Source organism: Pseudonaja textilis, chromosome 1 (genome assembly GCF_049901715.1).
Source record: "Pseudonaja textilis isolate UNSWEBS1 chromosome 1, rPseTex1.2, whole genome shotgun sequence".
Taxonomy (NCBI): Eukaryota; Metazoa; Chordata; class Lepidosauria; order Squamata; family Elapidae; genus Pseudonaja; species Pseudonaja textilis.
Window position 1 is genome coordinate 232906303 of NC_141990.1, and position 12802 is coordinate 232919104.

General features: G+C 37.5%; 1 protein-coding gene across 6 annotated transcripts in view; it reads right to left on the bottom strand.

Moving 5' to 3' along the window:
- Nucleotides 1-12802, bottom strand: part of CHID1 (chitinase domain containing 1) — a 109739-nt gene that overhangs the window by 78914 nt on the left and 18023 nt on the right. For all 6 annotated transcript variants that reach the window (XM_087920950.1, XM_026706597.2, XM_087920949.1 and 3 more), the window contains exon 8: nt 6639-6731. In XM_087920950.1, coding sequence (XP_087777076.1) covers nt 6639-6731 — 93 coding nt within the window. The remainder of the gene's footprint in view (nt 1-6638; nt 6732-12802) is intronic.

A 12802-nucleotide genomic window follows, 5' to 3' on the forward strand; every position in this document is an offset into this window, starting at 1 on the left:
ATTTTACTTATGATCAATTTATACTGATTAGTGTTATTGTAGCATATATCAATTGTTATCATTTTGATGTTTTCATCCTTTATTGCTGTGGTTACAGTGCTCGGGGCCATTTTGAAGCAGAGAAATAGCATACGCAAAGAAATAGTACAAATAAATAAATAAATTGCTTTGATGATTGCACTGATGCAATATATGTTTCTTACAAGGCAATTTAGAGCTCACTAGAGTAACCCTACCTCCTGTCCAAAAGTGATGAACTATACCATCGTGTGCACTCAGGTATAGCTTTTTGTATTTCATACCTATTGTTAAATTTCAGAGGAATGATCTATGAGCTAAACTGAGAAGCTATTAAAAGCTACACTTGACAGATGAAAGTTGAACTGAGATGTTGACATTCACAGGTCTTCTTAGCCATAACTAGTAAAATGCCTATGCCTTTTTCATCAGACCATTTTTCATTTTCAGAACAGTCGTAGCAAACTCAGTTGGGACTCTTGAAAACTACCTGTGGGAGGAAACAACCATTCCTTGCTGCAGCAGCATAGTAAAAGCGTAACCTCACCTTGTTTGATAATCTATGACAGCAGTCATATCACTAGGAGTAGGATCTGGACCAGACTTTTTAATCAGTCTACCTAGTTATGGAGATCCTCCATATAAGGAATATATTATTTTTTCCAAAGAAAATCTTTTTTTCTCAGAGTCAGTTCAATAATATTTCAGACAATAGTTCCCCAAGCTTCCTCTATGGCAGGAGTGTCAAACTTGATTTCATTGAGGGCCGCATCAGGGTTGTGTTTGACCTCAGGGGTGTGGGGGTTAGGGGTATGGTCCAGAAGCATGGCCAGCTTGACATCACTCATGTCAAGTGGTGCCCAAGTGCTCTGCCAGTGTAAATGGGCTCTCGAGTTCTGCTTTCAGCCACAACAGCCTCCTGCTGCACTCTGCCAGTGAAAACAGAGCTCGGGAGTGTCACACACAGCCCCCCCCCCACTCCATTTTTACTGCAGGAGGCCATTGCGGCCGAAAATGGAGTCTGGCAGGAACACGCACAGCCCTCCTGAATTTCCATTTTTGCTGGCAGAGGCATCGTCAGAGGCTGGTTCTGGCCTGTGGGCTTTGAGTTTGACAGTCCTGCTCTATGGCAACTAGTAAATACTGCTAACTTCTATAGCTTTAGAAGGATGAAACTATGTTATAAAGAAAACAGTGATTCTTGATATGCATAATTGTTTCCCTAACTGTACATTAGACAGGTCTGTATGCAGTTCCATAATCTCCAGGAAATATGGCTGCATTTGTGTGCATCTGGTTGTGATAGTCAGAATACAATGTGCTGATTTTCTCTGATCTTCTACAGATTGAGAAGCTAGAGGGAAGCAAGTTGCTCAAGACCATTCAGCAAAGTTCTTTCTTTAAAATGAATTTGAATCTCTTGTACCTGGACTTAGTATTGTATCTAGTCTATTCTCTGCTGGTGCCTAAAATTTGTGCTTACTAAACTTTCAGCATTCTGTGGGAAACTGCATGATTTCAAATGTATGTATGAACTAATGAAATATTTTGCGTTTCTTAGATAGCAAATGTATTGTTCAGTATCTCCACACTTGTTTTTCTTTTACGACAACGTTTTCCAACAATTTGATCTTGAATCTTATGATTGCTATCATATTACACACGCTCTTTCTTCAGACTTAAATCAAAATAGAAAACAAAGGAAGCACTTTTTAGCCACTTGGGTTAGATCATAACAGCAGTGTTTCACACAATGGTTTAGATGTATCTTCAGTTTTTCACGAAAGACCTAATATTGTTTTGCTCTTTGTATGAATATTTTATATACCTTTTGCTTAAATCTACATACATTATCTTCCATCATTTTTAAAGTTTTGACCTATTTTGACTCTTAAATGAAAATGGATAAGGATGAACATTAAATATGCCAATGAAAAGCAGTTTTCAACAGGAATTTATTAATGCTATGAATCTAATGTACTATATTACGTACTGTCAGATTGGAACTTTAAAAAAAATCAGAGAATGTATGGATTTAATCTGTATAGCTGTAGGTTGCATTTTCATTTTAGCCAACCAAAACCAGGTTCAAGACACTTGATGTAGTTCTTTTCTTTGGTGACAAGCAAATACCTTGATTTGGCATCAGTACAGAGTACCAGAGTCAGAATGGTAGACAAACATGAGCAAAACACACACACACACACACACCAACAGCCAAGCCTCCTACAATCGGCCGCAATTCATTGGGTTCACAACTTCTGGTGACCACAGAAAAAGAAATGCAAGATCTATTACACAGACAAAAGCCAGGAAAAGTACCAGGGCCAGACAAGATAACTCCTTCTTGATTAAAAGTCTGTGCTGACCAATTGGCCTCCATCTTCACCCGAATCTTCAATAGATCACTGGAGATGTGCTATGTTCCTTCCTGCTTCAAATGCTCTACTATCATCCCATGCCAAAGAAGCCCTCCATCAAGGAACTGAATGACTACAGACCAGTTGCTCTAACATCTGTAGTTATGAAAATCTTTGAAAGGCTTGTGCTGTCCCACCTGAAAACCATCACGGATCCGCTGTTAGATCCCATGCAGTTCGCATACCGAGCAAATAGATCAACAGATGATGGTGTTAGCATGGCTCTGCATTACATCCTACAACACCTTGAATCTCCAAATACCTACGTAAGGATCCTCTTTGTAGACTTCAGTTCAGCATTCAATGCCATCATTCCAGACACTCTTCTAAGTAAATTAAACCAACTAGCGGTATCTGAACACATTTGTAAGTGGATCATAAGCTTCCTAACAAACAGGAATCTAGGCAGAATCACATCCGATACCTGTACAATCAGCATAGGGCCCCCCCAACGCTGTGTGCTTTCTCCACTTCTCTTCTTCCTATATACCAATGACTGCATCTCAAACGATCCATCTGTTAAAATACTGAAGTTTGCTGATGACACAACAGTGATTGGTCTCATTCGAGACAACGAATCTGGAACTGAACACACTCAAAACCATAGAAATGGTGGTAGACTTTAGAAGAAACCCACCCATATTACTACCTCTTACAATACTAGACAACACCGTATCAACAGTAGAGACCTTCAAATTTCTAGGCTCTATTATATCACATGACCTAAAATGGACAACTAACATCAAAAACCTCATCAAAAAAGCACAACAAAGAATGTTCTTTCTGCGCCAACTCAGAAAGCTCAAACTGCCCAAGGAGCTGCTGATACAGGTCTACAGAGGAATCATTGAGTCTGTCATCTGCACCTCTATAACTGTCTGGTTTGGTTCTGCAACCCAACAGGACAGACACAGACCTCAGAAAGTAATTAGGACTGCAGAAAAAACAATTACTACCAACCTGCCTTCAATAGAGGACCTGTATACTGAACGAGTCAAAAATAGGGCTGTGAAAATAAAGACCCCTCACATCCTGGACATAAACTGTTTCAACTCCTTCCCTCAGAACAATGCTATAGAGCATTGCACACCAGAACAAGTAGACACAAGAACAGTTTTTCTCCCGAAAGCCATCACTCTGCTAAACAAATAATTCCCTCAACCCTGTTCAACTATTACAAAGTTTGCACTACTATTACTGTTATTTTCTCATCACTCCTATCATCCATCGCCTCCCACTTGTGACTGTATGACTGTAACTTTGTCGCTTGTACCCTTACTATTTATATTGACTGTTTCCTAGTATGATTGATTGCTTATTGTACCCTATGACTATCAGTAAGTGTTGTACCTTATGATTCTCGACTCCTGATGAATGTATCTTTTCTTTTATGCATACTGAGAGTATTTACACCAAGACAAATTCTTTGTGTGTCCAATCACACTTGGCCAATAAAAGTATTCTATTCTAAAAAAAATCACAGGATTTGGTTCCACTGAGCTTATACTTGAGATAGAGGGACATATGTTGTCTGGGCTCAGAGGTTAGGCAGAGTCAGCCTTCATTTGATGGCAGAATGCTGGAAATACTAAGGCTGTAGACTAAACTGGGAAACTAGAAGACAGTGACAAACCACTTCCATGTGAGAAAAGTATATGGCTATGATTATGAAATTGCTCAGATTCAAACTTCACTCCAAGGAGATATAGACAGTTATAAATATGTTCAGTCTACTTCCTTGTGGGCTTGTATTTGTTATTCTGCTTTACTTTGCACAGTATTGGGTTGCCTGGCTACTCTTCTTTGTTGTTGTTGTTTTAAGGGCAGAGACCACAAACTCCTTTTTATGCTCTAGCTGCCTGAAGCTAGCACACTGATGTATTTTTCCCATTAAAGTATCATCGCAAAGCAATGATGCAAACTTATCTGAGTGACAGAAAAATGGTGATTATGCTAAACTGAGCATTCTTCTAAAATCTTTCTCAACAGTGCTAAAGTATTTAGCCCTGGAGCTCACTATTAGTCCATAACCTGAAGTACTTATTAAGCAGTGATGCAGAGAGGGAAAGAAGTTTGTGCATTTGGATTCTCTTTTCCACAACAAAAGACCTCAATTCTGTATTATTAGGGCTTGCAATTTCTTATTATGACTTTAGGCAGTGTAAAACTGTGCTAAAATGTATACTCTTAAACAAACCAACCTAAAATAATAAAACCACCAGTATAATTGAGATAAAAACTGGCAATACAAATCTTTTCATAAAATTGCAAGAAAATAAAGTGTAAAAGAAGCACTTTGAATTGGGCCTGGAAATGAACAGCCAATTTAGAACATGAAGCATAAAATGACAACTAACTGGGACAGACATAGTGTATCAGTCCTATTTTTAGCCAGTCTGAGGAATTTTCAGAGGCATCCCCAAATATAATACATTGCAGCAATCCAATAGCAGTGATAGACTCTATGGAGTGGGATTAAGTTACAATATATTAATGGTTATACTGGTCTTCAATGCTAAGGATTTAGCAGCTTCCTCCCAACATACTCAAAATATTTAGTTTTACACACATGCATTTAAGACCGAAAAAGATGCACATGAAATTCCAGAAAATATTACTATGCACATTGAAACAATTGAGATTCTATAAAGAGCTGGGGAAATGTAAGAGGAAAGGGAAAAGAGAATAATTGTTTGAAAGACTGCCCATTTTCTATTTAACATTCAAAATACATGAAAGCACTTTAAAACATCTATTATTTGATGCAATTATCCTAGATCTTGAATAGAATGCATTAACTTTATGAGAAGTCTTATTGTAATAATGACTAATGTCATAGAAGCAGCAAATTATTTCAGAGGGCTCATTTGCCTTTTGAAGTAGGCTACAATTAGCAAGCAGGGACAAGCTGCTTTAAAACTAAACTAAACAGATCAATATTTCTGCTTGGTTTTCTCATGTTAGGATGCTATATTTTCCTATAGACTATGTGGCAGTACAAAAATAAGTTAGAGCTTAAACAGTAAACAAGTATTTAAAAGGGTATAAATTATAATATAGATGAGCACATCAAGGTGATATGCACGTTTATACAAAACATTTCCAAGCACAAGTTCTTGATATAGTACAAGTAATAATAAATAAGCTCTACATGGGGCTACCCTTGAAGAGTATCTGCTAGCTGAACTGGTGCAGTTTATGCAGTGGCATAAATAGTTCTAGGCAACCCTAAGATGCTGCATGTGACATTCTTCTACGTGAGCTGTGCCAGTTTGTTTCTGAGTCCAAGGAAGCTCTTGGTTATCACATTTAAAGCTCTTCATGGCATGGGACCAGGGACCTAAGGAGCTGCTTTATCTCATTTACATTGATTTGTCCTCGCTAGTAAAACGGGGGATCATGCTGAAAATCCCATTGGCCAAAGAGTTTTGACTGGCAGGATCAAGGAGGAGGGCCTTTTCTGCTCCCACCTTTTGGAACACCTTGTCCTCAAAGGCAAAGTGAACCCTCATTCATTTGGTTTTCCAGAAGAGTGTTAAGACTTGGTTTTATCATGAGAGTCTAAGATTGTGCAACTCTGGGAATGGCTGGTGATTTGAGAACACTTCCTCCACCTTGTTCATTTTTTAGTTTTCTGAATTTTTTAATATTGATCTTCATTTTTGACCTGTACATTTTAACATGTTCTTAATTCGGTTTTTGACAGAGCTTTTAGTCATGTGTTTATATTGTTTCATTATGTTGTTGTAAACCGCTCAGAGTCGCTTAGATGAGATGGGCAGTATAGAAATTTAATAACATTTAATGCGTATATAATGGATGTTGAATGCATCATGGTTAGCCTCCCAATGATGAGCGTCATTCTATTCTAACAGCTGATATTCTACTTTCCATTTAAAATTATCACTGGCTTTATCTTTTATTATTTTTCAATATACCTGTAACTTTAAAATATTTTCCATTGATTGGTAACCTGAAGGGATTTCATCTTAGCACAATCATATTTCATTTGTACCTCAGACTCAAGGCTAGTATTTTTCTCCACCAAGATGTTGAGTCAAGCATTTTCATCCTGGAATGTAGTGAGAACATTTGTTTCACTACATAGAAAATTGGGCTTTCAGAAGCAATAAACTTTAATGCCTTGAATGAAACTAAAGACAAATACATCTGGGATTTCCTTGAAAGTACAATACTTACCCTGGCATAACACCAGGAGGAATGACAAGCATTAGTTTAAGTTGTGCCTCATGGAACATTTCAGAGAAGTGAGTGAGCAAGTGAATCAGATCCCTGTAAAACAGATAAAACATTAGCTCTTTGAGTCAAGGAAAAAAAGAAAGAACATTCACTGATTTTTCAATCTCTTAGTTTTAAACCTGCATTTGAGTCAGAAAAAAACATTATTTTCCAAAACTAAATGTTTGGCCTTGCAGCATCCTTATTCCTTTACAAGCTGACTCAAAAGAAGACATCAGTAAAGGAGAATTCAAAAGGTGCTTTTTCAAAAGGCAACTGGACTTTTTTTTGTTTTTGCTTGAAGAAGTTAACTATAATAATAGAATTTTTTATTGGCCAAGTGTGACTGGACACACAAGGAATTTGTCTTGATGCAAATGCTCTCAGTGTACATAAAAGAAAAGATACATTCATCAAAAGTCAAGAATTATAAGTTCTGAGGAAGTGAAGAACTAAAGAAGTTTCTTGGATGAGAGTGAAATGTCTTCAAGCAAAACAAAGAAAATCCAATTGCCTTTTTAAAAAAATACCTTTGGGACAATCGGGACCTGGATGATTGAGAATCTCCAGAAACAATAAAGGAGAATATTTGTAGCTCAGGGTTGAAGTGAGTCTTGGTGCTCTCTGAGCTTGGCTGTTTTCTTGCAGACAATTCATTGCCCAAATTAGATAACATCATCAGTGTTAGTAAGGAGTGGGATTTGCTCGCAGTTTATATTCTAGTGGTTCGCCCTGTCAGTGTTGGGTGGGGTGCCTTTAGAGATTCTTTGGTTGGGCTGTTTACTGTTGGCTTGTTTGGCAGTTCCTATATTGGGGTATTGTTTACTTGATTGTTGGCCTGACCTAATATTGGGAATTAATCTATGCATGGATTAACTTCAAGATAAATATCAGACCAACAATCAAGTAAAAAAAGGTGTAGGGTCAGCTATTTGAAATTCACATTGTTTCTACATTCTGCATTGTTTGTTTTCTAAACCAATACAGGAGCAAAGATCTAGCCTGTACACATATAATCCTATACAGCAAGAGTGTCAAACTCAAGACCCAGGGGCCGGATCTGGCCGGTGGAGTGCTTAGATCAGACTGCGGGGCTACTCTGGAAACAATGAAGGACCAGCCCATGATGCCTCTGCCAGCGAAAACAGAACTCGTGAGGGCTATGTGAGGCTCTCCCGAGCTCCATTTTCACTGGCAGAAGGTTGCAGGAAGCCATCCCAATTGAAAATGCACCTTGTGAGGGCTGTGCATGGCCCCCCAAGCTCCATTTTCACTGGAAGAGGATTGTAGGAGGCCATCGCAGCTGAAAACAGAGCTCGGGAGCCCGTTTTCACTGGCAGAGTGCTCAGGTCGCCACAGGCGCCCCTGACACAAGTGATGTCATGTTGGCCACACTCACCCTGACACTCCGAGGTCAAACACAACCCTGATGTGGCCCTCAATGAAACTGAGCTTAACATCCTTGCTATGCAGTATTGAGAATTATGCACCAATATAAATATCTTTTTTAGAAAATGTTAATTGCTTTTTTTGGAAAACATACAAATAGAAGGATCTACTGGGCATTTTCCTTGATTAATGGAAAAAATGATAGGGTGGCAGGTTTTTTGTTTTTAAGAAAAATAGCTGGGAAGACTTGGATATTGGTTGACTAACTTGTCAAACCACTTCTTTGTACTAGGGGTACTTCAAGGAATTAAAGGATAATGCTGAGATATCTAGGGCGATTCTCAATTTTTCAGATTGTCAGTTGCCTGTTGGAAAAGCACCTTTGGGATAATGCTGAGATACAATTTTAGTTACTTTCATTTGTCACTCAAAAGAAACTACATAAACCAGAAGTGCATATTTTCTACCCCAAGCAACTGCCATTGCTTGCCCACGTGAAAGCTCTCTAAAGGTTATGTTTCTGGTACTCTTAAGGCAACTTTACTGTTTTAAGACCATATTTTCCCATGTTACTATTCTTTCCTGAAATAAGGAGAGTTAAACACACTGTATTGCATTTTTAAAAGAATGAGGTAGGAGCAGGCCATCCAAATGTCAAAACATAGTTAAATATTGATTATGTACTTTGCCATTGTCATTGTTGCTCCATGCTGTATGCCACATTGAAAAGCTATCTTGAACCAATTAAGCTCTTTCTTTAAAAAAAGGCTAGTTTTCTTAGGTAATGACAGTTTTCTGAGTACACACTGCTGTCATAACACATCTTTGGCTCCTCACCACCTTCACACTGGGTGGGTGCTGGAGATTGCTTGGTGGAGTTGTTTGTTTTCAATCTTATAAGCCACTCAGAGTCACTTATGTGAGATGGATGGATATATAAATTAAATAATTCACTCACTAAAATATACTCAAGACACTTCTGTCAACTACAATGATATAATAATATTAATAGTAATAATAATAACAACAACTACTACTACTACAGTGATCTAATACATATCGATTTTACAGAAGACAATGTTGAAAAACCACTACAGAATCTAAAACCATCTCTATCTACTGGACCGGACGGCATATGTGTCTACTTCTCAAAAAAGCTATCCACTGCCATAGCCGAACCCCTAAACATAATCTTTGAAAAACATTTCAGGACCAGCTCTTTGCCAAAACTATGGTCACAAGCTACGGTCATCCCCATCTTCAAAAAGGGAGACCCCAGCCTATTTGAAAATTACAGACCAATATCTTTATGCTGCGTCACCTGTAAAATCATGGAATCAATTATTAACCAATCCATCATCCTCCACTTAGAAACAAATAACCTGCTCTCTAATAAACAATTTGGTTTTAGGAAAAAACTATCATGTAATCTGCAACTCTTACACTGCAAAAACATATGGACTACACAACTCAATCAGGGCAAAGCAATAGACGCAATCTACATAAACTTCTGTAAAGCCTTTGATTCAGTGGTACACAACAAACTACTCCTAAAACTAAAATCTTATGGTATCTCTGGACACCTGCATTACTGGATAGAAGCATTCCTGTCAAACAGATAACAAATGGTCAAAATTGGGAGTGTCCTATCAAATTCTGTACCTGTCAATAGTGGTGTCCCCCAAGGCAGTGTTCTAGGACCAACTCTTTTCTTACTCTACATAAATAACCTCAGTGATCATATCAAGAGCAACTGCGTTCTCTTCGTTGATGATGTAAAGCTATTCAACACCACAGACAATACTGCTACCCTTCAAAAAGACCTTGACTATGTATCAGAATGGTCAAACAAATGGCAACTTCAAATCTCAACAAATAAATGCTCTGTCCTACATATTGGCAAAAAAAATATATCAGAAAATAAAATACAGGCTGAATAGTCAAGAGCTTGTTGATGATCCAAACTCTGCCAAGGATCTTGGAGTACTCATCTCTAATGATCTAAGTGCTAGAGCCCACTGTAACTACATAGCCAAAAAGGCGTTAAGAGTTGTTAACCTAATCTTACGTAGCTTTTTCTCTGGTAATATTACACTAATAACTAGAGCATACAAAACATTTGCTAGACCAATATTCGAACACAGCTCATCAGTCTGGAACCCACATTATGTATCTGATATTAACACAGTTGAGAAAGTCCAGACATATTTCACAAGAAGAGTCTCCACTCCTCTACTCGTTGCAGAATACCTTATGTCACCAGACTTGAAATTCTAGACCTAGAAAACCTAGAACTACATCTCCTTCAGTCCAATCTCAATATAGTATATAAAATCATACATTGCAATGTCCTACCTGTCAATGAATACTTCAGCTTCAACCATAACAACACAAGAGCAAACAACAGATACAAACTCAAAGTAAACTGCACCAAACTTGATTGCAGGAAATACGACTTCAGCAACAGAGTGGTCAATGTCTGGAATACAGTACCTGACTCTGTGGTTTCTTCCCCAAACCCCAAAAACTTTAACCTTAGATTGTCTACTATTGACCTCACCCCTTTCTTAAGAGGTCTGTAGGGGGCCTGCATAAGCACACCAATGTGCCTACCATCCCTATCCTATTGTTTCTTTTATATTTTTTATTCTTCTTATATGTATCCATGTATTCATAACTATGCTTTTACTTATACCTATTATCTTGTAAGCAATTGACAAACCAAATAAATAAATAAAATAAAATAAAATAAATGCTATAATTACTTGATCTTAGCCAATGCACTTAATGCTGTTCATCCTGACAGAAAGTTTATGATATTTGTTCAAATTCTGAATCTCTTAAATACAGACAAAATAGTTACTCTTTTACCACACCACCAAGTATTTTACTGGGGTAATTTAAAAACAAAAAGACTAAAATAAAATTGTCTTCCTGGGTAGTAAAAGTTAAGACCCAAATTTTAAGAAACATTAATACTCCATGTGTTAATAATGCATGTTGTCTATTCACTGCCTAATGAAATATCATGGAAGGAAGCAACTTATATAAGCCTTTGATTAATAGGTTAAATTTCCAAGGCTCAGACTGAAGTAATGATGTGTCATTGAAGGAGAAATGCAAATGTCCCTGAAGTGAAAACAGTGCTTTTCTATCCAGCTGTGCTGTGGCACCACCTACTGGCCTAAATAAAATTAGTATTATTTTTTTAATGCATGGAAGCAAACTTATGCTTGTCTCGAAAATGATGGCTTCTTAGTATTCATAGATCTCTTCCATATCATCATAGTTTTCAGTCCACTAATTTCAAATTAAGCTGTAATTGTCCCTCAATGAAGCCAACCTTGAACCTTTGAGAACTTCACGAGCCAATCAGTGATTCTCCAGCTGATCAATGGGAACATAAAAAGCATCACTCAATCACTCATCTTCTCAGGTTGTGGGTTTTTTTGAAATAATATCCTGACATATTCATGTCACTCAATGAAACAAGGAACTGTTTTATGCCCAAAGTTATGAACAGGGAGAGGTAACTGTCTGCTAGTTCTGTTGAGAGATTGATTGGTAGAAGCCTTTCTCCATACACAACAACCATCTGGGTAAGGCAGTTTGGGTTGATAAAATGAATGAGTAGCAATTTCAGTCTTTCAAATCCAAGCAGGGTAACTCTGCTTTTAGGAATATTGAAGCTCTTTTCAATGTTAAAATACCCTCTAATGAAAATGAAAAGGCTTCACTTCATTCTTTTTCTTTTGCAGTAAATGGAAAAATCAAGTTGTCTGTTCGGTTTCCCTCCTACCCAAAAAATTCCAGTAGCTATTTAATCAATAAACACTAGAAAAAAAACTCAATTGGTGGAAGAAAACTGCAACAAAACTGCTACTATAATCTTAAGATAAATGAGTATAAAAATTAAAAATGAAGAAATAAAAATAAAATGGCTCCAATCTCTTCTGGAACAAGTATAGTGCTATGCTGTGCAATCGTATAGCCATCCTTTATAGCTATCATCAAGGGAACTCACGCTGCCATTAATTGTATACTTTAAAATATAGGAATTTTATTGCCTGTGAATTCCTACTATATCACACAATTTTATGTATTCCCTTTGGTGTGCTTTCAAGACAATCTTGATTCTTGGCAACAGTCTGAACAAATTCCTGCCATTTTCTTGGCAAGGTTTCAGATATGGTTTGCCATTGCCTCTTTTCTAGAGCTAAGAGATTGACTGGCCAAAGATCACTCAGCTGGCTTTATGCTTAAAGGTAGGACTAGGAATCAGAGTCTTCTGTTTTTTAGGCTTGTGCCTTACCCACTCCACCAAATGGCTTTTTAATGTATTCCTAGTACAGGAGTCTAGGAATCAGTAAAACTCAATGATACTAGAAAATAATCATGTTTTAGCTACACAAATAATCAAACCCAATTAAAGTAATTTCAGTCTGGGATTCTTAAACAGCACATTAAAATCAGATATTGGTACTGAGAAACAAAGCAGCACCACAGAGCTAGTGAGATTTACAGTTTAAAAATATGATATCCTAAAGATTAGAGGACGGCAAGAACTTTACCGCCACTGTGTGGATAAAGTCTGAACAGCCTGTCAAGTTTTGACAAGCAGAAGAAATGTCACCAGCTTTTGCTGATGTGGAAAATAAGCACGGAGCTTTCCACTGATCTTAATTACATCGTGAACTCTCATTGTTAGGATTCAGAAGAAACACTGCCAGAGAAAT